The sequence below is a fragment of the Schistocerca gregaria genome, chromosome 9 (genome assembly GCF_023897955.1).
Source record: "Schistocerca gregaria isolate iqSchGreg1 chromosome 9, iqSchGreg1.2, whole genome shotgun sequence".
Classification (NCBI taxonomy): domain Eukaryota; kingdom Metazoa; phylum Arthropoda; class Insecta; order Orthoptera; family Acrididae; genus Schistocerca; species Schistocerca gregaria.
This window is the reverse complement of record NC_064928.1, coordinates 168,632,513-168,658,004: the sequence shown is the minus strand read 5'-3', so window position 1 is coordinate 168,658,004 and position 25,492 is coordinate 168,632,513. Positions and strand designations below refer to the sequence as shown.

The following is a 25,492-nucleotide window of genomic DNA, read 5'->3' as shown; positions in this document are numbered from 1 at the left end:
TTTCCTTTTAGTTCCGTGATTAGTTTTAATTAGCTGCCCATCATTATTGTTTTTGTTTTCAGCGTATATATGTGTTTGTTTGTTCATTGTTTTATGTGTTTCGTTGATGTGGTGTTCGCACCACATCATATTTTGTCGGGTTTGTGTGCAGTTTCTGTACCATAACAAATCGTGCATGTAATTACAGCGTTGGAACGGCGTTTTTGAAATTTTATGTCAATGTGGAAAAATATTTGGAGCAGATGAGTTTTATTGTGCACTGTAGATAAATTAGTTTTTCATGAATGATCACGAGAAGTAAGGCCCGACTATTATCCAGCGAAGCTAAAACAAAAAAGGCTAGCTTAATGGATAAGGGGCAATTTAGTGACGGTGACAGGTTCGGACATGAGATGGACACATTTCTAGCAGCACAGGACGACAGGGTCATGGATGAGGGCGGTGATTTGGACGGGATCTTAGAGCAACGTCGCGGCCGTGGTTATGATAGTGAGGTAGAGGATGAAACAGAGACAGGCACACAGGTTGAGGCGGTAGCAGAAGTTTATTATCAAACGAACGAAAGCAGACAGGGGCCAGCTCGGTCACGTCAGAGCTCTAGCACCCAGGTGTCCAGAGTTACATCGCCCATGTGTGACGAGGATCAAAAAGATGACATTAACCCAATACTAAGCTTCCTACGATCAATGAAAGAAGAAGCTGACGAACAACGTAAGAAGGAGAAGGAAGAAGATGAGAAACAGCGTAAGAAGTAGAAGGAAGGAGATGAGAAACAGCGTAAGAAGGAGAAGATGAGAAACAGCGTAAGAAGGGGAAGGAAGAAGATGACAAACAGCGTAAGAAGGAGAAGGAAGAAGATGAGAAACAGCGTAAGAAGGAGAATGAAGAAGATGAGAAACAGTGTAAGAAGGAGAAGGAAAGAGATGAGAAACAACATAAGATGGAGAAGAAAGAATCTGAGAAACAGTGTAAGAAGGAGAAGGAAGAAGATGAGAAACAGCATAAAAAGGAGAAGGAAGAAGATGAGAAACAGCGTAAGAAGGAGAAGGAAGGAGATGAGAAACAGTGTAAAAAGGAGAAGATGAGAAACAGCGTAAGAAGGGGAAGGAAGAAGATGAGAAACAGTGTAAGAAGGAGAAGGAAGAAGATGAGAAACAGCATAAGAAGGAGAATGAAGAAGATGAGAAACAGCGTAAGAAGGAGAAGGAAGAAGATGAGAAACAGTGTAAGAAGGAGAAGGAAGAAGATGAGAAACAACATAAGATGGAGAAGGAAGAATCTGAGAAACAGTGTAAGAAGGAGAAGGAAGAAGATGAGAAACAGCGTAAAAAGGAGAAGGAAGAAGATGAGAAACAGTGTAAGAAGGAGAAGGAAGGAGATGAGAAACAGCGTAAGAAGGAGAAGGAAGAAGATGAGAAACAGCGTAAGAAGGAGAAGGAAGGAGATGAGAAACAGCGTAAGAAGGAGAAGATGAGGAACAGCGTAAGAAGGGGAAGGAAGAAGATGAGAAACAGTGTAAGAAGGAGAAGGAAGAAGATGAGAAACAGCGTAAGAAGGAGAATGAAGAAGATGAGAAACAGCGTAAGAAGGAGAAGGAAGAAGATGAGAAACAGTGTAAGAAGGAGAAGGAAGAAGATGAGAAACAACATAAGATGGAGAAGGAAGAAGATGAGAAACAGTGTAAGAAGGAGAAGGAAGAAGATGAGAAACAGTGTAAAAAGGAGAAGGAAGAAGATGAGAAACAGTGTAAGAAGGAGAAGGAAGGAGATGAGAAACAGCGTAAGAAAGAGAAGGAAGAAGATGAGAAACAGCGTAAGAAGGAGAAGGAAGAAGATGAGAAACAGTGTAAGAAGGAGAAGGAAGAAGATGAGAAACAGTGTAAAAAGGAGAAGGAAGAAGATGAGAAACAGCGTAAGAAGGAGAATGAAGAAGATGAGAAACTGCGTAAGAAGGAGAAGGAAGAAGATGAGAAACAGTGTAAGAAGGAGAAGGAAGAAGATGAGAAACAACATAAGATGGAGAAGGAAGGATCTGAGAAACAGTGTAAGAAGGAGAAGGAAGAAGATGAGAAACAGCGTAAAAAGGAGAAGGAAGAAGATGAGAAACAACATAAGATGGAGAAGGAAGAATCTGAGAAACAGTGTAAGAAGGAGAAGGAAGAAGATGAGAAACAGCGTAAAAAGGAGAAGGAAGAAGATGAGAAACAGTGTGAGAAGGAGAAGGAAGGAGATGAGAAACAGCGTAAGAAGGAGAAGGAAGAGGATGAGAAACAGCGTAAGAAGGAGAAGGAAGGAGATGAGAAACAGCGTAAGAAGGAGAAGGTGAGGAACAGCGTAAGAAGGGGAAGGAAGAAGATGAGAAACAGTGTAAGAAGGAGAAGGAAGAAGATGAGAAACAGCGTAAGAAGGAGAATGAAGAAGATGAGAAACAGCGTAAGAAGGAGAAGGAAGAAGATGAGAAACAGTGTAAGAAGGAGAAGGAAGAAGATGAGAAACAACATAAGATGGAGAAGGAAGAAGATGAGAAACAGTGTAAGAAGGAGAAGGAAGAAGATGAGAAACAGTGTAAAAAGGAGAAGGAAGAAGATGAGAAACAGTGTAAGAAGGAGAAGGAAGGAGATGAGAAACAGCGTAAGAAGGAGAAGGAAGAAGATGAGAAACAGCGTAAGAAGGAGAAGGAAGAAGATGAGAAACAGTGTAAGAAGGAGAAGGAAGAAGATGAGAAACAGCGTAAGAAGGAGAAGGAAGGAGATGAGAAACAGCGTAAGAAGGAGAAGATGAGGAACAGCGTAAGAAGGGGAAGGAAGAAGATGAGAAACAGTGTAAGAAGGAGAAGGAAGAAGATGAGAAACAGCGTAAGAAGGAGAATGAAGAAGATGAGAAACGGCATAAGAAGGAGAAGGAAGAAGATGAGAAACAGTGTAAGAAGGAGAAGGAAGAAGATGAGAAACAACATAAGATGGAGAAGGAAGAAGATGAGAAACAGTGTAAGAAGGAGAAGGAAGAAGATGAGAAACAGTGTAAAAAGGAGAAGGAAGAAGATGAGAAACAGTGTAAGAAGGAGAAGGAAGGAGATGAGAAACAGCGTAAGAAGGAGAAGGAAGAAGATGAGAAACAGCGTAAGAAGGAGAAGGAAGAAGATGAGAAACAGTGTAAGAAGGAGAAGGAAGAAGATGAGAAACAGCGTAAAAAGGAGAAGGAAGAAGATGAGAAACAGCGTAAGAAGGAGAATGAAGAAGATGAGAAACAGCGTAAGAAGGAGAAGGAAGAAGATGAGAAACAGTGTAAGAAGGAGAAGGAAGAAGATGAGAAACAACATAAGATGGAGAAGGAAGAAGATGAGAAACAGTGTAAGAAGGAGAAGGAAGAAGATGAGAAACAGCGTAAAAAGGAGAAGGAAGAAGATGAGAAACAGTGTAAGAAGGAGAAGGAAGGAGATGAGAAACAGCGTAAGAAGGAGAAGGAAGAAGATGAGAAACAGCGTAAGAAGGAGAAGGAAGGAGATGAGAAACAGCGTAAGAAGGAGAAGATGAGGAACAGCGTAAGAAGGGGAAGGAAGAAGATGAGAAACAGTGTAAGAAGGAGAAGGAAGAAGATGAGAAACAGCGTAAGAAGGAGAATGAAGAAGATGAGAAACAGCGTAAGAAGGAGAAGGAAGAAGATGAGAAACAGTGTAAGAAGGAGAAGGAAGAAGATGAGAAACAACATAAGATGGAGAAGGAAGAAGATGAGAAACAGTGTAAGAAGGAGAAGGAAGAAGATGAGAAACAGTGTAAAAAGGAGAAGGAAGAAGATGAGAAACAGTGTAAGAAGGAGAAGGAAGGAGACGAGAAACAGCGTAAGAAGGAGAAGGAAGAAGATGAGAAACAGCGTAAGAAGGAGAAGGAAGAAGATGAGAAACAGTGTAAGAAGGAGAAGGAAGAAGATGAGAAACAGCGTAAGAAGGAGAAGGAAGGAGATGAGAAACAGCGTAAGAAGGAGAAGATGAGGAACAGCGTAAGAAGGGGAAGGAAGAAGATGAGAAACAGTGTAAGAAGGAGAAGGAAGAAGATGAGAAACAGCGTAAGAAGGAGAATGAAGAAGATGAGAAACAGCATAAGAAGGAGAAGGAAGAAGATGAGAAACAGTGTAAGAAGGAGAAGGAAGAAGATGAGAAACAACATAAGATGGAGAAGGAAGAAGATGAGAAACAGTGTAAGAAGGAGAAGGATGAAGATGAGAAACAGTGTAAAAAGGAGAAGGAAGAAGATGAGAAACAGTGTAAGAAGGAGAAGGAAGGAGATGAGAAATAGTGTAAGAAGGAGAAGGAAGAAGATGAGAAACAGCGTAAGAAGGAGAAGGAAGAAGATGAGAAACAGTGTAAGAAGGAGAAGGAAGAAGATGAGAAACAGCGTAAAAAGGAGAAGGAAGAAGATGAGAAACAGCGTAAGAAGGAGAATGAAGAAGATGAGAAACAGCGTAAGAAAGAGAAGGAAGAAGATGAGAAACAGTGTAAGAAGGAGAAGGAAGAAGATGAGAAACAACATAAGATGGAGAAGGAAGAAGATGAGAAACAGTGTAAGAAGGAGAAGGAAGAAGATGAGAAACAGCGTAAAAAGGAGAAGGAAGAAGATGAGAAACAGCGTAAGAAGGAGAAGGAAGAAGATGAGAAACAGCGTAAGAAGGACACTGAGGCAATAATTTCGCATAAAGGGGAATTTCGTGGGGAATTACTAACAATAAAGAAAGAATGTGGAGAAGCAAAACAAATGTCAGTGGTAGCACAGAAAGTAGCAGGCTTAGCCAAAACGGCAAAGGTAACTTCGCAACTCGCAGGTCGCTTGCGACGTGCGACACAAGCCCTCTCAAAATCCCTAGCGTTCTTAAAAACTCAAGGTAATATTGCGGCTACGAACATCACGAAACGAATGAAAGAAGTAGAGAGTCGGATAGCAAAACTAGAGCGAAACGGGCACACGAGCGCTGCGCTTTCGGATACCGATGATGGAGTACACAGAATTGTGTCTCCGAGGAAAAACCCGCAGTGCTCTAGACCAGTGACAGAGTGCGGAACTAACAATGCACACGAAGAAACAGCTAGTAATAGCTCCAATAATTGTAGCCCACTTAGGAGAGTGAATTCGGAGTGCCACTTCCACTGTGATACAGAGGTAGCACATCACAGTTATCAGCAAGATAGATCAGGACACTCAGCAGACGTGCAAGTATCGGAAACGAGTGACAACGCCAGTGCGAGGATCGGACAGGATTTTGATAAGAATCACTTCCTGTCGATACTAAAATTCCAGAAGTTCAAAGACAATGGAGGGTCGATGCATCCGAAGAGCTGGGTGATGCAGTTTACAAATTCATTACCGTCTTCATGGCCAACCCGGGCAAAATTAGAATTCATGTTTGGACACATCGAAGGTCAAGCCGCGGAAAAGATGCGGGGTGTGGCAGCGACGTGTCGGACTTATCAGGAATTTGTTGGTGCATTCCTGCGGACCTACTGGTCAAAGGAAACGCAAGACAGGATTAAAGAGGAAATAATATTTTGTCCTGAATTGGAAGTGTCCGGGCATAGGAGCGCAACCAAATTTTTTGATGATTTACTCAAGAAGAATCAGTTTTTAGATAGTCCATACAGCAATGGAGAAATCATCAAATTTTGCTTTTCCAAATTGCCAGTTAGGTATCAACAGACACTTGTCGGGAAGTGTGGATCTGACATACAACAGCTGATTCCTCAAACTGGGGGGCTATCAAGTACGGAGTCCCACAGGGTTCGGTCTTAGGTCCTTTACTGTTCTTAATGACTTACCATTCCATATTGATGAAGAGGCAAAGTTAGTTCTTTTTGCTGATGATACAAGTATAGTAATAACATCCAGAAACCAAGAACTAAGTGATGTAATTGTAAATGATGTTTTTCACAAAATTTTGATAAAACACAGTATATACAGTTCCATACAGTAAATGGCACAACTCCAGTAATAAATATAGATTTTGAACAGAAGTCTGTAGCTAAGGTAGAATTTTCAAAATTTTTAGGTGTGTCCATTGATGAGAGGTTAAAGTAGAAGCAACACATTGATGGTCTGCTGAAACGTCTGAGTTCGGCTACGTATGCTATTAGGGTTATTGCAAATTTTGGTGATAAGAATCTCAGTAAATTAGCTTACTATGCCTACTTTCATTCACTGCTTTCGTATGATATCATATTCTGGGGTAATTCATCGTTGAATATAAAAGTATTCATTGCTCAAAAACGTGTAATCAGAATAATTGCTGGAGCCCACCCACGGTCATGCTGCAGACATCTGTTTAAGGATCTAGGGATCCTCACAGTAACCTCACAGTATATATATTCACTTATGAAATTTGTTGTTAATAATCCAGCCCAGTTCAAGAGTAATAGCAGTGTGCATAGCTATAACACCAGGAGAAAGGATGATCTTCACTGTGCAGGGTTAAATCTGACTTTGGCACAGAAAGGGGTAAATTATGCCGCCACAAAAGTCTTTGGTCACCTACCAAACAGCATCAAAAGCCTGACAGATAGTCAACCAACATTTAAAAATAAATTAAAAGAATTTCTAGATGACAACTCCTTCTACTCATTAGCTGAATTTTTAGATATAAATTAAGGAAAGGAAAAAAACTAACTTAAGCATTAGTGTCATGCAATATTTTGTGTAATGTAATATCTTGTACAGACATCTTTCTTTAACCTGACACGTTCCACATCATTACGAAGTGTCGTATTCATGATGTATGGAACAAGTATTAATCTAATCTAATCTAATCTCGAAGCATTCTAGAGTCTATTGCGTGAACTCGAAGTAGTCTTTGATAAACAAGACGCAAAGGACGGGAAGAAGGGGCAAAGTAACAAATACCACTGGCCAGCAAGGAAAGACGACAACAGATCGCATAATCGCACTGGTCAGTTAGGAAACCAGGGTTACAGAAATCAAGGTTACGCTATTCAAGGTTATGGAAATCTGAGACACAGAAACCAGAAAGTCAGGGGACAGGGTCAATCTAGACAAGGAATCTGGGACAGGAGGAATAACGAACGGCAAAGCGACCGTAATTGGAGAGAGCGAAACCAAGGACAACAGGAGAACCAGGAGATTGAAATTAGACCTGCAAATCCTAATGCACGTCGGAGGAGGGGGAGTCTCACAAGGGATTGGCGCTAGTCCATAGGACTCCACCACATCTCTCACACAAAGAAGTTCGTGGAATAATAGTAGTTTAAGTGGCGTACGTAGTAGAATAGGCAAATATATGAACCTTTCTTCGGGGAACAATAATCGTTGCATTAATAGATTAAGATTGTTAAAGTATTAACACGGTGCGCTTTCTCGCATAAGAATTTACTGCTGCTAACTCTTTTTTGTTTATGTTCGCGAACTCCACTGTTGATGGGATAAGAGGCACTACCTTTCCATTAGCAATGTTTTTGTCCTTTCCTGTCTGGTGTCCATGTTGAGGGATAATGGCGAGTGAGGAGATGTCGCACAAACGGGAACATACAAGAACGTGCTCTTAGAAGCGTTCTGAGAAGTCGTAAATACGCTCCAGAGCGGCCACAACCAGTTCGTGAGGCGTTCATACCAATGCTTGCAGGCACGCGTCAGTCCACTGCAAGATTGTGGTATATTGCGTGATTTCGAGGATGAATATGGGCGGTATAGTTTTTACAGAGATGCGCCAGCATCGTTGTCTTGCAAGTCGGGGTGAACCTGTGAGCGTTTGACTTCGTGGTGTCCGATACGGTAGAAATGCGGGCATGAAGCCTACCATGCAAATGTGCTGGATATGAGTAAATCGGTCAACAACTTCTATATATACGAACAATGTTTCCTCTTTATAAGCCCTTTAAGAGCAAAACAACAATAATAATAATAATATAATCTTATAAAGAGGAAACATTGTTCGTAAACAATATGAGTAAATACATCAACAACTTATCGATATTTTGCTTACATCTTTTCCTTAACGTATAGCTTACGTCCATCCAAATGTTAAAGAACTTTTCGAGTTGTTTACCAACAGTACTTCCATTTTTCTTAGTAAACTACTCGAAAATTTCTTTAACGTTTAGCTGGACATACACTATATATTTGTTAAAAGCTGTAAGCAGAAATATCGATTTACTTATATTTTTCCCATTATTCTACTAAATATTTAGATGGTCACTGTCTGTATATTTTCTAAGCAAAAATGTACAAATTTTCTGTTAAAAGCTGATGCAAGATAGAACCTGCTGCTCCGTGCTTTGTTGTGAAAATGTGCGTGCGGTTTTGTTTCCCTTCTCGGTGCCGGTTTTAATTACGGCAGCATGGCATTTAAACAATTAGACAAACTATATATATATATATATATATATATATATATATATATATATATATACCCTGTTTTGTTTTGTTCCTCACAGAAAACAGGAAAGTTTTATTTGTTGCTTATCGGCTCATGATAAGAATACTATTATGGAATCTGAATTTCGATTAACACTAAGGAAAGCTCAAGGTCAGGGAGAGGAGGGAAGTTGATTTTTTTGCTGTCGCTCGAAACGCTTCTTTGCTCCAACCACCTACGATACTCTGCTGAACAAAGACGAGCAACTTTTTTCGCGTACTCTACGAGAGTATAACATTGCCGTGGGCGGAGCTTGTGAAGTACGCAATTCTGCCGCTGGGCGTGTGTAGCGCAACTCGTTGCCAGTTCCGTGCCGCCTGTGTTGTCGACCTGGCTTGTTGTGTTCCTCTGCAATGATTGTTTTTTATAGCGCTGTTTTTTTTCTTGTTTCGTTTAGTGAACAACATGCTGTTGTGACATTTTGTTTTCTGCTCGGTAAGAATGCTGCTGAAGTTGTTTTAATGTTGAAAATAGCTTACCAAGATGACGCTATGGGAGAAACTCAAGTGTAGGAGTGGTTTGCTCGATTTAAAAATGGCGACGTTACGATTGATCACAACTCTCGTTATGGACGTCCATCAATTGCCCGAATCGACGAAAATATTTGTGTTCACAAACCGTCGACAGAGAACTGATCTACTGTCAGAAATTAGTGGGCTATCTTGAAGCTCGGTTCAGCGAATTTTAACGGAAGATTTGAGAATGAAAAGGGTTGCTGTCAAGTTTGCTGCTCGGGTTCTGACTGACAATCGAAAGGAACGTCGGGTAGAAACACATCGTGCTTTGGAACAACAGTTTGAAACTGGTCCATATTTCGCGTGAAAGACCATTACTAGTGATGAGTTATGGCGCTATGGTTACAACCCATAAACAAAGTAATAGTCAGGCCAGTGGCAGACGTCATCGTCACCCCGTCCAAAAGAATGCCATCAAATCAGTGCTGATTTGCCTCTTTTATGCCAAGGGCGTAGTTAATTCAGAGGTCACACAGTCAATATAACTGTTTATTTAGAAGTTTCAAATACATTGCGCAAAAGTGTTCGTCGAAAAGACCGGGTAGTGGCATACAGGAGAGTGCTTCTTCCAACACGACAACGCATATGCACACAGAGCCATCTCTGTTAGACAGTTTTTGTATAAAAATGGCGTGGTTCGGCTGCCCCACGCACCTTATTCTCCTGATCTGGCTGTGTGCGACTTTTTCTTGTTTCCACGCATGAAAAAGGGCCATGAAAGGACACCGATTTGACAAAATTGAAGAAGTCAACAAAAAACAACGGAGCATCTCTCAGCCATTTCTCAAGGAGACTACAAAAAATGTTCTGTATAGTGGAAGCACCTGTGGGACAAATATATTAGTTGTAACGGAGAGTATTTTGAAGGGGATAAGGCTGTTTCGTAAGTAGTTTTAAAATATGTAACTTCTAAAACATAATTCCGCTTTTTATTGGACACTCCCTAGTATGTAGGACAGTATAGGAATCACATAAGGCCACGTCGACTATGCTCTGTCGAGCCCCTTTTTAGGGGCTTGTACGGAAAATGTTCGGCCATTCGTCGCGCTTCTAAACGACCGCACGTGTGACATCTCGCACACGATTTTCCACGCATCCCTGAAGTGGCGTAGAAAGAAATCTGCTCCGAAGTCCGTAACATCGCCGTCTGTGCCTTCTCACCCCCACCCCCCTCACCCCTCCATGTAAACCTCTCTGCTGCCTTTGTCCAAATCTTTCACGCCGATCGCATTGTCGGTCGAAGACGTTCCCCCGCTTTTAGGAGCGCAGATACCGAACCAAAACCGATAAGAGGACTTTGCGAGCATAGCTTTGTGGGCGCGAGTTTTCGTGATGGATATCAAGTTCCCCGGTAACGCCTGCTGCTGGCAGATGTACTACGCAGCAGTGCGTCACGCGCGCGCACACACACACACACACACACACACACACACACGCACACACACACACACACACACACGCACACATGAACTCTCTCACAAGGGGAAGGCCTCACACATGGCTAACCGATTCCGTTCAAATTTGGCAGGTCGCTTGTCTACAACTTAAAACGAAGGAATCTAAGATATTTTGGGTCAACACCCACTCATTTTTTTTGAAAATCACCCCTAAATGTTCTGACAAGCAATCGTCTCAAAATTGGCGGGATCGATAGATAATTGCAAATAGAGCATTTTTTATCATCAGGTATGGGGTCCGAAAACGCATACTTTTCCAGAAATCGAGGTAAGAAACTTTTATACCTACGCTCCTGTATCCACATGGTAAACGCATCTCGCCGATAGCACCGATAGCGCAACGGCCAAGGTACCTGGCTGGGAATCGGAGAACCCTGGTTCGAATCTTGAAGAAACCTATGGTATGTTCTTCTTTTAGTTTTTATTTTTCCATATCTGAATTGCTAGGGATAGGATGGTTAATAAGGTAAGTAAATCAATAAGGAATGATAATAATAAGGTAGGCAAATAACCCTCCCATCTCTATCAATTGAGATATGGAAAAATGCAAAGAAAAAGAATAACATCCGGTTTCTTCGAGATTCGAACCCAGGTTTTCCGATTCCCAGAGTTAGGTTTTTCTTTTTTCTCATTTTGTTTGTTGTTGGTCGTTGGGCTCGGTCGTTGCAGAAGTCACATGACATTCGTTCAGGTTCGTTCGTTGATTCTTCCACTCAATTTTTTTTTTTTATTACAAAGGCCAAGTAGCTCTCTGACCGAACACATTGAGCTACCGTGCCGGCTTTACCTTGGCCGTTGTGCTATCGGTGCTGTCAGCGAAAAGCGTTTACCAAGTGGGTACAGAAGCGGCAGTTGTAACAGTTCCTTACCTCGATTTCCGGCAAAGTTTGCGTTTGCGTCCGATGATGGAAAACGCTGTACTTACAATTATCTATCGATCCCCTTAATTTTGAGTCGATGGATCGTCATAAGCTTCAGGGGTGATTTTCTCAAAACCGCGGGGGTGTTGACCCAAAATATCTTAGACTCTTTCGTTGTAGGTTGTACACAAGCGACGTGTGAAATTAGAGCCGAATCGGTTGGCCGTGTCTGAGGCCTTCCCCTTGTCAGACGCATACGTGAGACAGAGGGGGAAAGAGAGAGAGAGAATGAGAGAGAGAAATATGTATTAGAATCCACAAACTCTTGGCCTAGAACTTGCGTTTACTCTCAGAGGCAAGGAGTACGTAGAGGGGAAATAAGAAAAACAGGGACCGATAAAGAATGAAAGAGAAGGGAGAAAGAGAGAGATGGTGAAGAGGAAACCCTAGCTTCCAGAGTAGTTTTCCACCAACAGGACACCGATCTTAATTGTTTTGACAGGACGCGTAGCTTCCCCCGGTAATTCTTTATTTTCCTCCTTGTCAGAATCCTAGGAGGCGTCTGGGTGAGAGGGGGGAAAGGAGGGGGGAGGGGGGAGGACAAGGTAGAGAAACGACTCTGGAAGGGGAAATAAGAAATGAGTATATAGGAAGTGAGTCGGGGAATGATGAGACACGGAAGGGTCCGGAATGAGGTAAGAAAGGCGAAAAAACTAAGGAGCGGGGTGGACAAGGGACCACTTTGCAGAGCGATTTAAGACGCGTACAAAACACACACACGTACGCAGGCCTACCTGGCTCTCCACAAAGGAAACTCGAGCTCCGTAACTCTATTTTGCTGTCCGCCAGCGTCGTGACTGCCGGGCGAGAGCGCTCCGTTGAAGGAGAGGGAATCAGAGTGAGTGAGACACAGGGACAGACAGAGAGGGGGGGGAGAGAGAGTGAGAGAGAGAGAGAGAGAGAGAGAGAGAGAGAGAGAGAGAGAGATGGTAACGGGCAAACAACGCGACGCCAGAAACGACAAAAGCAATTAAGTGGTCCCGGCGTGAGCATGTCGAGACTCCATTGTGCCAAGTGTGAAGCTGTCGCCTCTAATTTGCGGCCGAGTCCCCCCCTCCGACCCCTCTCCGACCCTCTCACCCCCCACCGCGCGCTTTGCACACCTGTAAGCCCCCGGTGTCAGGGTCCTGGCTTCTTTTGAGCGAGCGCGGTTTGTTAGGCTGCTTGCTTGGGGTATACCTTACCTTGCTGCCAGAAGAGAGAAGTTGTCGTTCGCTTCCGCCCGTAGTGGCCTTGCCCCCTTCACCTCCCCTCTTACACAGCCCCCCCCACCTTCATTCCCCCTCCCCTTACCGTCCCGCCGCTGCTCTATCCCCACCGCCACCACGCATTAACGAAGTTCGTGTCCTTGTTCCTACTTCTCCATTACTGTTACGTCCATTGTCCTTATAAGCACCATTCATTCAACGGCTACGCGTCCTATACGCTTGACTTGTACTGTTCTGCCTTCTAAACTGCATCTACATCTACATGATTACTCTGCAATTCACATTTAAGTGCTTGGCAGAGGGTTCATCGAACCACAATCATACTATCTCTCTACCATTCCACTCCCGAACAGCGCGCGGGAAAACGAACACCTAAACAGGGGCCGGCCAGAAATCCTGCACGCGTGCGGTGCTCCCGCACATGTGCAACTTCCGGGTCAGAGCGTGCACGCCGCAGCCGCCAGCGTTCATGTAGTGCATGTGTCTACCCACAGATGTCGCTTTATCCACTTACTGGGATACTCTGTACCGGTGCATTCTAGTGCTCTGTCCACAGCTTGCAAGCCAACCATGGGAAGGTATTTCGGGTATTAAACACTTAAAATACTGTCACAGTCTACTCATTGAGACGTCTACTTTTATGTTAACAGTTTAACCCAGTAAGACAAGTAATACAGTTAACAACTGTGGGTTATTATTAAGGCAGCTTGACTGACGGCACGCAAATACGAGTTATGTTTTTGATCTAGTATTTAAGAAAGAGAGCACTTACCGACTTCCAACTAAGCTTATTCACGATTTCAAATAACTTTAAACTAACGCAAGGTTTCCTATAACTAATTCTCGGTACCCTCAGTTACACCCACATAATTTGTCTCGCTGACCTCTGAACAGTATGATAACCGCAGACCTCTCGATGATCACATGTTGTTTCAATACCATTATTGCTACATCTTTCAACAGCTCCGTCTGAAATCTGAATAATAACCGTCAATTTGATGAATGTTACGTTTTACCGACTTCAGCTGAGCGTAGCCCTTCACACATTAGAAAAAACCCTAAATGTAAGTAAACATTGGAACAATCGCTTTAATGACCAAGTTTCCTGATAATAATGTAACATGGAGCAGAATGAGGCACTAATGCGCAATTAGTAAACAATAATTTTTAATTATGAAACGAATGAATGCAAACACTTTTATCACTGGTCATGAGAAATGACAATCGAGTTGATGTGTCTCATCCACTTCGTTCAAGACATTTAAATTTGCTTGTCGTTCTTCACTCTTGAGTACACTACACTCGTCTTTGTGATACATATTGTAGTGTCTTTCAATTGAAAACTTACACTGGCCACGTATTATTCGGCGGCATAGCAAACACTGTGAGTTTTCACCAGCGGCTACAAAAAAGAATTGCACTTCCCAGTCATTTTTAAACGACTGAGAACATAGATCTCCCGTCCTTTGCTTTTTCACCGTACCTGCCATTTCTCAGTACTTCTCTATTAAGGTTACGGTTGCCAGGGGTAAACGAGACTGGGTATGTTGCGCTCGTGCTTGTACCACATAAACAGGGAAGTGGAGCCGCCGCCGTTCATTTAGGACACATGTCTAATAACAGATGTCGCTGTCGCACATCTAGCGCACATGTGCAGCAATTCCGCACGTCTGCACACTGTGCAGCGTTTGGCCGGCCCTGACCTAAACCTTTCTATTCGAGCTGTGATTTCTCTTATTTTATTTTGATGATCATTCCTACCTATGTAGGTTGGGCTCAACAAAATATAGATCTCGCCGCGACGAAAAACGTCTTTGCTTTAATGTCTTCCATCCCAACTTTCGCGCGCATCATATCTGCCCTATTACGTGATAATACAAAACGAGCTGCCCTTTTTTGCACCCTTTCGATGTCCTCCGTCAATCCCTCCTGGTAAGGATACCACACCGCGCAGCAATATTCTAACAAAGGACGAACGAGTGTAGTGTAAGCTATCTCTTTAGTGGACTTGTTGCATCTTTTAAGTGTCCTGCCAATGAAATGCAACCTTTGGCTCGCCTTCCCCACAATATTGTCTATGTGGACTTTCCAACTTAGTTGAATTGACAGCCTTGAGAATTGTACTTATCGAGCAATCGAATTCCAACGGATTTCTTTTAGAACTCATGTGGATCACCTCACACTTTTCGTTATTTAGCGTCAACTGCCACCTGCCACACCATACAGCAATCTTTTCTAAATCGCTTTGCAACTGATACTGGTCTTCGGACGACCTTACTAGACATAAAGTTACAGCATCACCTGCAAACAGCCTAAGAGAACTGCTCAGATTGTCACCCAGGTCATTTATATAGATCAGGAACAGCAAAGGACCCAGGACGCTTCCCTGGGGAACACCTGATATCACTTCAGTTTTACTCGATGATTTGACATCTATTACTACGAACTGCGACGCTCCTGACAGGAAATCACGAATCCAGTCATTTGCTAGTTACAGCGACTACTAACAGAAGGGGAAGTAATTTTCGGGCGTACCCCAGGGAAATGTATCAGGACCTCAGAGACGGAATTCCTTGGAGAGGTACCACCGCGGCGACAGAGTAACACACTCGACAACTCTCCGCCATGGTTTATGCCGCCGTGGTGTAATACATCTACATCTACATCCATACTCCGCAAGCCACCTGACGGTGTGTGGCGGAGGGTACTTTGAATATCTCTATCTGTTCTCCCTTCTATTCCAGTCTCGTATTGTTCGTGGAAAGAAAGATTGTCGGTATGCCTCTGTGTGGGCTCTAATCTCTCTGATTTTATCCTCATGATCTCTTCGCGAGATATACGTAGGAGGGAGCAATGTACTGCTTGACTCCTAGGTGAACGTATGTTCTCGAAACTTCAACAAAAGCCCGTACCGAGCTACTGAGCGTCTCTCCTGCAGAGTCTTCCACTGGAGTTTATCTATCGTCTCCGTAACGCTTTCGCGATTACTAAATGATCCTGTAACGAAGCGCGCTGCTCTCCGCTGGATCTTCTCTATCTCTTCTATCAACCCTATCTGGTACGGATCCGACACTGCTGAGCAGTATTCAAGCAGTGGGTGAACCTACTTCCTTTGTTTTCGGATTTCATTTCCTTAGGATTCTTCCAATGAATCTCAGTTTGGCATCTGCTTTACCAAAGATCAACGTTATATGATCATTTCATTTTAAATCACTACTAATGCCTACTCCCAGATAATTTATGGAATTAACTGCTTCCAGTTGCTGACCTGCTATATTGTAACTAAATTATAAAGGATCCTTCTTTCTATGTATTGGCACCACATTACACTTGTCTACATTGAGATTCAATTGCCATTCCCTGCACTATTCGTCAATTCGTTGCAGATCCTCCTGCGTTTCAGTACAATTTTCCATTGTTACAACCTTTCGATATACTACAGCATCATCCGCAAAAAGCCTCAGCGAACTTCCGATGTTATCCACAAGGTCATTTATGTGTATTGTGAATACCAACGGTCCTAAGACACTCCCGTGCGGCACACCTGAAATCACTCTTACTTCGCAAGACTTCTCTCCATTGAGAATGACATGCTGCGTTCTGTTATCTACGGACTCTTCAATCCAATCACACAATTGGTCTGATAGTCCATATGCTCCTACATTGTTCATTAAACGACTGTGGGGAACTGTATCGAACGCCTTGCGGAAGTCAAGAAACACGGCATCCACCTGGAAACCCGTGTCTATGGCCCTCTGAGTCTCGTGGACGAATAGCGCGAGCTGGGTTTCACACGATAGTCTTTTTCGACACCAATGCTGATTCCTACAGAGTAGATTTCTAGTCTCCAGAAAAGTCATTATACTCGAACATAAAACGTGTTCCAAAATTCTACAACTGATCAACGTTAGAGATATAGTTCTATAGTTCAGCACATCTGTTCGGCGTCCCTACTTGAAAACGGGGATGACCTGTGCCCTTTTCTAATCCTTTAGAACGCTACGCTCTGCTAGAGACCTACGGTGCATCGCAGGAAGAAGGTAGATAATGCGTCAACCAACCCCAAAATAAATCCAACTGTTACTATTCAATAGTTACAGTCAGACCCTTTATTATGATCGCCGAACACTTGATGCACATCATCTTTCAGCAGTGACTGTAACGCATACATGTACTCGAAAATTCTGTACTCTCAGACGATTGGTTGCAGGATATTCACAATGTGAAGACGCAGCTTGGATCAGACTTCGTGCGGTTCAAGACACGCTTCAATTTACATATTATGTCTACAACTTTGCTTCCGCCGTTCTTCCTTGAAGCTCGAGGCTTTATTGTGAAAAAGCTTGCAAAAAACCTTAACGATTCAAAGTACTGCCAATAGCTGGCCTCTGCTTTCTTCCATCTTTCGGGCAGCAAACGAACGCCGCGGCGGAAGAGCTGTGCGCCTTTCGAGGAGATCCATGAATCGATCCATTTTTGCAGTGTTCATGAAACCAGTAGCTCAGATCACTCAGGCCGTGTGGCATCGATCGAACAAGGCGATAGAGGGAGCAATGTCTACATCTAAATCTACATTTATACTCCGCAAGCCACCCAATGGTGTGTGGCGGAGCGCACTTCACGCATCACTGTCATTACCTCCCTTTCCTGTTCCAGTCACATATGGTTCGCGGGAAGAACGACTGCCGGAAAGCTTTCGTGCGCCCTCGAATCTCTCTAATTTTACATTCGTTATCTCCTCGGGAGAAGGAGCAAGCAATATACCTCATCCAGAAACGCACCATCTCGAAACCTGACGAGCAAGCTACACCGCGATGCTGAGCGCACCTCTTGCAGTCTGCCACTTGAATTTGCTAAACATCTCCGTAACGCTATCACGCTTACCAAATAACCCTGTGAGAAAACGCGCCGCTCTTCTTTGGGTCCTCTTTATCTCCTCTGTCAACCCGATCTGGTACGGATCCCATACTGATGAGCAATACTCAAGTGTAGGTCGAACGAGTGTTTTATAAGCCACCTTCTTTGTTGACTGACTACATTTTCTAAGGGCTCTCCCAATGAATCTCAACCTGGCACCCTCCTTACCCACAATTAATTTTATATGATCATTCCACTTCAAATCGTTCCGCACGCATACTCCCAGATATTTTACAGAAGTAACTGCTACCAGTGTTTGTTCCGCTATCATATAATCATACAACAAAGGACCCTTCTTTCTATGTATTCGCAATGCATTACATTTGTCTATGTTAAGGGTCAGCTGCCACTCCCTGCACCAAGTGCCTATCCGCTACAGATCTTCGTGCGTTTTGGTGCAATTTTCTAATGCTGCAACTTCTCTATATACTACAGCAGCATCCGCGAAAAGCCGCATGGAACTTCCGACACTATCTACTAGGTCATTTATATATATCGTGAAAAAGCAATGCTCCCATAACACTCCCCTGTGGCACGCCAGAGGTTACTGTAACGTCTGTAGACGTCTCTCCATTGAGAACAACATGCAGTGTTCTGTTTGCTAAAAGCTCTCCAATCCATCCACACAGCTGGTATGATATTCCGTATGTCTGGAGAAGACGGCAGGTCCTCTCATTTCAACGTTTCCAAATATGTTTTGCGACATGAGGCGAAGCATTATCTGGCTGCGGAAACACCTTTTCACGTCTATCGCTGTATTATGGTCCGTTGTCTTTCACTGCTCAACTCAAACGCATCAATTGCTTTCGAGAATGGTCTCCTGTGATTAGTTCCGTCTGTTTCAGCAGCTTCGAAAACCTTCTCTCTTCCGTCGCCATGCAGGTATTCGACGTCAAAATCACCGTTCTTGAATGGTTGAAACCATTCTCGGCACGTTCGTCCGCTAATAGATGTCTCACCATAGGTCTTACCCTGCATTTTACGAGCCCCAGCCGTAGATTTCTTCACGTTAAAATAGAAAATTAAAACTTCCCGTAAATGACGGGATCTGGGGTCTTACGTTAACACATTCAATCGAGAATAACTTTATGATGCAATCACAAATCGACTAATATTTTGATGGCATTATATTCACAAACGCGTAAGCTTATTTTATGCCATTACCACCTGCTCCACTGTCATTTATTTCAAAACGGCGGAAGCAAAGTTGTAGACTTTTTTTCACCTGTGTTCTGACTGGTTTGATGTGGCGCGCACCGAATTTCGCTGCGGAGCCAAACTTTTCATTTCAGAATAGCAATTGCAGTCTACATGTTCAATTATTTGCCTGGATGCATTCCAATCTCTGTCTTGCTCTGTAGTTTTTATCCTCTGCAGCTCCCTCTGCTACCATAGAAATTATTTCCTGATGTCCTAACACATGTCCTGGCATCGTGTCCGTCTTTTTGTCAGCACTTTCCATACAAGATCTTTCCTCGCCAATCGTCTGCAGAACTTCCTCGTTCCTTACCTTATCAGTCCACTTAATTTTCAACATTCTTCTGGAGCACCACATCTCTAAAGCTTCATTTCTCTTCTGCCCCTGTTTTTCCACTATTCATGTCTCACTACAATACAGCGCTGTGCTCCAAACGTACAATCCTAGAAATTTTTTCCTCAAACTAAGATCTATATTTGGTACTAGCAGATTTCTCTTGGTCAGGAATGCCAATTTTGTAAAGCTAGTCAGCATTTTATGTCCCCCTTGCTCAGTCCGTCATCGGTTATTTTGCTAGGTAGCAGAATTCCTTAAATTCGTCTATTTCTTGATCCCCAGTTCTGATGTTGAGTTTCTCACAATTCTAATTCCTGCTACCTCTCATCACTTTCCTCTTTCTTCGATTTACTCTCGATCCATATTCTGTACTCATTAGAGTGTTCATTCCATTCAGTAGATCCTGTAGTTCTTCACTTTGACTGAGGGTAACAATGTTACCAGCGAATCTTATCATTGATATCCTTTCACCCTGAATTTTAATCCACCCCTTGAACCTTACTTTTATTTTCCTCATTGTTTCTTTGATGTGTGGACTGAACTGTAGAGGCGAAAGGCTACATCCCTGTCTTACACTCTTTTTAATCCGAGCCCTTTTTTCCTGGTCTTCCACCCTTATTGTTCCTTCTTGGTTCTTGTACGTATTGTATATTACGCGTCTTTCCCTATAGTTTACCACTATTTTCTCAGAATATCGAACAACTTCCATCATTTTACTCTGTCGAATGCTTTTTTCAAGTCATCGGATCCAGTGAACGTGTCTTGATTTTTCTTCAGCCTTGCTTCCATTATCAACTGCAACGCCAGAACTACCTCCCTGGTGCCTTTACCTCTTGTAAAGCCATACATCGTCATCTGACACATCCTCAGTTTTCTTTACCACTCTTCTGTATGTTATTCTTGTCAGCGACTTTCATGCATGAAGTGTTAAGTTGATAGTACGATAATTCTCGCACTTGACGGCTCTTGCAATCATTGGAATTCTGTGGATGACGTTTTCCCGAAAGTCTGATGGTATGTTGCCAGTCTCATACTTTCTAAGCACGAACATGAATAGTCATTTTTATGCCACTTCCCCCAACGATTTTAGAAATGTCGATGGAATGTTATCTATCCCTTCTGCCTTATTTGACCTTAAGTCGTCCAAAGCTGTTTTAAATTTTGATTCTAGCACTAGAACTCCTAATTCTTTCCTGTCGACTACTGTTTCTATTATGTCATCAGAAATGTCTTCCACCTCGTAGAGGCCTTCAACGTACTCCTTCCGCTCTCTCATCTGCATTTAGCAGTGGCATTCCCACTGCACTCTTAATATTACCGCCCTTACTTTTAATTTCACCGTGAATTGTTTTGACTTTCCTATACGGTGAATCTGTTCTTCCGACAATCATTTCTTTTTCGATTTCTTCACATTTGTGATGCAGCCATTGTACTTTAGCATCCCTGCACTTCCTATTTATGTCATTCCTCAGTGACTTATATTTCTGTATTCCTGTACTTCCCTCAACATTTTTGCACTTCCTTCTTTCGTCGATCAGCAAGTGTATTTCTTCTGTTATCCACGCTTTCTTCTCAGCTGCCTTCCTTGCACCTACCGTTTTCTTTCCAACTTCCGTGATTTCTCTTTTTAGAGATGTCCTTTTCTCTTCAACCGATTGCTTAATGAGTCCTTCATTATCGCAGTATCTATAGCCTCAGAGAACTTCAAACGTGTCTCTTCATTCCTTATTACTTCCATGTACCACTTTCTTGCCCATTGATTCTTCCTGACTAGTATCTTAAAATCCAGCCCTACTCTTCACCAATCACTAAATTTTGATCCGAGACTGCATCTTCTACTGCTTAAGCCTTACAATCCACAAATTGATTTCGGAATTTAACTGAAATCTTTCCGTATCTGCCGGCCTCTTCCTCTTGCGATTCTTGGAAGGACTATTCGCTACTAGTAAGGGAAATTTTTTTCTCTCTCGTTCCTATTACCAAGCCCAAATTCTACCGTAATCCTTTCTTCTATTCCTTCCCCTACAACCGCATTCCAATTCCCCATGACTCTTAGATTTTCATCTCTCTTTATGTACCGAATTACGTGTTCAGTATCTTCAAATACTTTCTCTATCTCATCATCCTCTGCGTGTGATGTCGGCATGTATACCTGAACTATTGTTGTCGGCGCTGGTTTGTTGTCGATTCTGATGGGAACAACCCCGTCGTTGAACTGTTCACAGTGATTCACTCTCTGGCCTACCTTTCTATTGACAAAGAATCCTACTCCCGTTATATCATCTTCTGCTGCTGTTGATATTACCCTATACGCATCTGACCAGAAATCTGTATCTTCTACCCATTTCACCTTACTGCTCCCCACTATATCTACACTCAGCCTTTGAATTTCACCTTTTCAGTTTCTTTCTAGCTTCCCCACCACGTTTTATCTACTGACAGTCCACGTCCGGGCGGCCGCTGTGACCGTGCGGTTCTAGGCGCTTCAGTCTGGAACCGCTCTACCGCTACGGTCGCAGGTTCGAATCCTGCCTCGGGCATGCGTGTGTGTGATGCCCTTAGGTTAGTTAGGTTTAAGTAGTTCTAAGTTCTAGCGGACTGATGACCTCAGATGTTAAGATGTTAAGTCCTCAGAGCCATTTGAACCAGTCCACGTCCCGTCTCGTAGACTGCTATCCTTCCGTTGGTTGTTCAATCTGTTTCTCAGGGTCATCCCTCCCTTCGCAGAGACCGAATGGGGAACTGTTCCGGAATGGAGAGATCATCATGACACTTTCTGAGTTGCAGGCCACATGTCTTGTGGATAAACATTATGTGTCTTTAATACAGTGGTTTCCACTACCTTTCACATCCTCACGCTGATTGTTCCGCAGTTTCCTGCGCCGATTGCAAGAGAGGCCCCTGAACCTCTGTCCGCTCTTCTGCCCTCTTTGTCAAGGCCGTTGGCAGAACTAGGATGACTTTTTACGCCGGAAGCCATCGGTCGTCATTGCTCGTGATTTTTATCCAAAATTTAAGCAGTGACGAGGTTCGAAAACAGGATAGAGGACGCTTTGACTACTAATCGAAGACGCTACCACACTTTTTGTAACACGCTACCCCTATTTTTTCAAAGATCTTAGTTATCTAACTTTGTTTAATCTCCAAAAATAAAAGAAACAAAAATCAAATCTACCCAGCCACTTTAACCCCACCGTAAAAGGAAATAAGCTATTCCTCTTCAGGCGTTGCCCGTAACTATTACCCAAATTCTGTTAAGGTGATAGGCTCCATGAGTCTATAATTTGTTCTTTTCTGTTTATTTATTTTTATTAATTATAATCAGTAAAGGTGTCCAAATTGAAATGCTGCAAAACACAATGTTACAATGAAGATGTGATTCAAAGCAAAAACTAAAATAGCTTTGCAGACTGCTTGCGCTACATCAGCTAAAAGAATCTTTCTTCAACAGATGGTGCAACAGGATTTTTCTTGTCCACTGCCACTGGGATTTTCTATTTCCAACAATGCCGTCTAAAATATCTGCAACAGAGCCATGCTACATCGCTAATGCCTCAGTGAACGCAGCGCTCCTTATATCAGCCAATCTCTTTTCTTTCCCACTGCTTACAGTTCAGGTCATTCTGCCTTCGATGTGATGCTGCACGGTGCATTACACTGAGCCTCGCACTCACCAGCTAGCGGGGGGGGGGGGGGGGGGGGGATTAACGAAAACACTGCGTAAATAATTTGCATACCGTGTTGCGGAGTGCTTTCAAGGACGCTGAAACCGTTTTGCAGACACCACCAGTAATCGATCTCTACTTTCTCCCCTTCGCCGAAGATGAAGTCGATTATCATTGTCTTGAACCATGTAAGCGCGTGGTATTTGGCGAGGGAAAAGTAATGGTCATCCAGACACAGAGGGGACCGAGGTTCCTTCTCGTCAGGCGTGACGCATAAGTAAGAAGCTAAGATCTTCTGTGTCAGTTGCAAATCGCCCGGACGACGACACACACGTGAAGCGATGTTCGTCGTTGTCCAGGAGGCGAAAGTCGGGGCAAAGTGGGGAGTCTGTCAATCCGGTAGCATGGAGCCAGAGTCTTGGCGTCTGTTTTTTGTTGGTGACTCGAAACAGCGGTGCGCGGATGGTGGTTTGCAGAAAGTGATGGTGCATCGTCTTCCGCACTCGTGGCGAATTGACAGTTGGGTACTTGGTTCAAAATGGTTCAAATGGGTCGAAGCACTACGGGACATAACTCTGAGGTCATCAGTCCCATAGAACTTAGAACTACTTAAACCTCACTAACCTAAGGACATCACACACACATCTATGCCCCAGGCAGGATTCGAACCTGCGACCGTAACAGCAGCGCGGTTCCGGAATGAAGCGCCTAGAAGCGCTCAGTCGGCTTTGGGTGCTTGGTTTCTACATCTACATCTACACCTACATGATTACTCTGCTATTCACATTTAAGTGCTTGGCAGATGGTTCATCGAACCACAATCATACTATCTCTCTACCATTCCACTCCCGAACAGCGAGCGGGAAAAACGAACACCTAAACCTTTTTGTTCGAGCTCTGATTTCTCTTATTTTATTTTGATGATCATTCCTACCTATGCAGGTTGGGCTGAACAAAATATTTTCGCATTCGGAAGAGAAAGTTGGTGACTGAAATTTCGTAAATAGATCTCGGGGCGAGAAAAACGTCATTGTTTTAATGACTTCCATCCCAACTCGCGTATCACATCTGCCACACTCTCTCCCCTATTACGTGATAATACAAAACGAGCTGCCCTTTTTTGCACCCTTTCGATGTCGTCCGTCAATCCCACCTGGTAAGGATCCCACACCGCGCAGCAATATTGTAACAGAGGACGAACGAGTCTAGTGTAAGCTGTCTCTTTAGTGGACTTGCTGCATCTTCTAAGTGTCCTGCCAATGAAACGCAACCTTTGGCTCGCCTTCCCCACAATATTATCTATGTGGTCTTTCCAACTGAAGTTGTTCGTAATTTTAACACCCAGGTAATTAGTTGAATTGACAGCCTTGAGAATTGTACTATTTATCGAGTAATCGAATTCCAACGGATTTCTTTTGGAACTCATGTGGATCACCTCACACTTTTCATTATTTAGCGTCAACTGCCACCTGCCACACCATACAGCAATCTTTTCGAAATCGCTTTGCAACTGATACTGGTCTTCGGATGGCCACGATAGGCGGGAACTGCCGGCACAAGGGTGATGTAAAAATCTTTCGGCTTCGGCTGGCGCGTTGTAGGAAGGTCCGAGGTCACATAGCTGCAGTGCAGAACGAATGCCGAGGCTTGTGGGAGCTGAGACGCGACGTGCGCCAAAGACACAGGCGAGACGCGGAAAACCGGCATCGGAACCTCCAATAGACGACCCGCGAGGAAGGCGTGTTGACTGGGCCATCGTTTCCGCGAACTGCTCGTATAGAGTATGGCTGCCCGCGCTCGGACGTTAACCAGCCATGCATCGCGTAGGGTGAGGGTGAGAGTGTCGTAAGGTGCTCTGAATGCACGTCCTGCGGATACGAAATACTCGAAGGCCGCGTGCGACCTGTCGCCTCCGGTACGGGGTGGACCTGTGACGTGATACACTACTGGCCATTAAAATTGCTACACCAAGAAGAAATGCAGATGATAAACGGGTATTCATTGGACAAATATATTATACGAGAACTGGCATGTGATTACATTTTCACGCAATTTGGGTGCATAGATCCTGAGAAATCAGTACCCAGAACAATCACCTCAGGCCGTAATTACGGCATTGAGTCAAACAGAGCTTGAATGGCGTGTACAGGTACAGCTGCCCATGCAGCTTCAACACGATACCACAGTTCATCAGGAGTAGTGACTAGCGTATTGTGACGAGCCAGTTGCTCGGCCACCATTGGCCAGACGTTTTCAGTTGGTGAGAGATCTGGAGAATGTGACGGCCAGTGCAGCAGTCGAACATTTTCTGTATCGAGAAAGGCTCGTACAGGACCTGCAACATGCAGTCGTGCATTATCCTCCTGAAATGTAGGGTTTCGCTGGGATCGAATGAAGGGTAGAGCAACGGATCGTAACATATCTGTAATGTAACGTCCACAAGTGCCGTCAGTGCGAACAAGAAGTGACCGAGACGTGTAACCAATGGCACCCCATACCATCACGTAGGGTGATGCGCCAGTAGAGCGATGACGAATACACGCTTCCAAAGTGCGTTCACCGCGATGTCGCCAAACACGGATGCGACCATCATGATGCCGTAAACAGAATCTCGATTCATCCGAAAAAATGACACTTTGCCATTCGTGCAACCAGGTTCGTCGTTGAGTACGCCATCGCAGGCGCTCCTGTCTGTGATGCAGCGTCAAGGATAACCGCAGCCATGGTCTCCCAGCTGATAGCCCATGCTGCTGCAAACTTCGTCGAATTGTTCGTGCAGATGGTTGTTGTCTTGCAAACGTCCCCATGTGCTGACTCAGGGATCGACACGTGGCTGCACAATCCGTTACAGCCATGCGGATAAGATGC

The 25,492-nt window shown here is 43.7% G+C and overlaps 1 protein-coding gene across 1 annotated transcript in view; it reads left to right on the top strand.

Moving 5' to 3' along the window:
• Window positions 1-392: 392 nt before the first annotated feature.
• The window catches only part of LOC126291475 (trichohyalin-like), a 75,381-nt gene continuing 50,281 nt past the window's right edge, over window positions 393-25,492 (top strand). Inside the window, exons 1-9 of the mRNA XM_049984985.1 lie at window positions 393-744; window positions 786-1,034; window positions 1,076-1,423; window positions 1,465-2,321; window positions 2,366-2,788; window positions 2,830-3,540; window positions 3,582-3,995; window positions 4,037-4,259; window positions 4,314-4,795. Of these exons, the coding sequence (XP_049840942.1) occupies window positions 393-744; window positions 786-1,034; window positions 1,076-1,423; window positions 1,465-2,321; window positions 2,366-2,788; window positions 2,830-3,540; window positions 3,582-3,995; window positions 4,037-4,259; window positions 4,314-4,795 (4,059 nt within the window). The remainder of the gene's footprint in view (window positions 745-785; window positions 1,035-1,075; window positions 1,424-1,464; window positions 2,322-2,365; window positions 2,789-2,829; window positions 3,541-3,581; window positions 3,996-4,036; window positions 4,260-4,313; window positions 4,796-25,492) is intronic.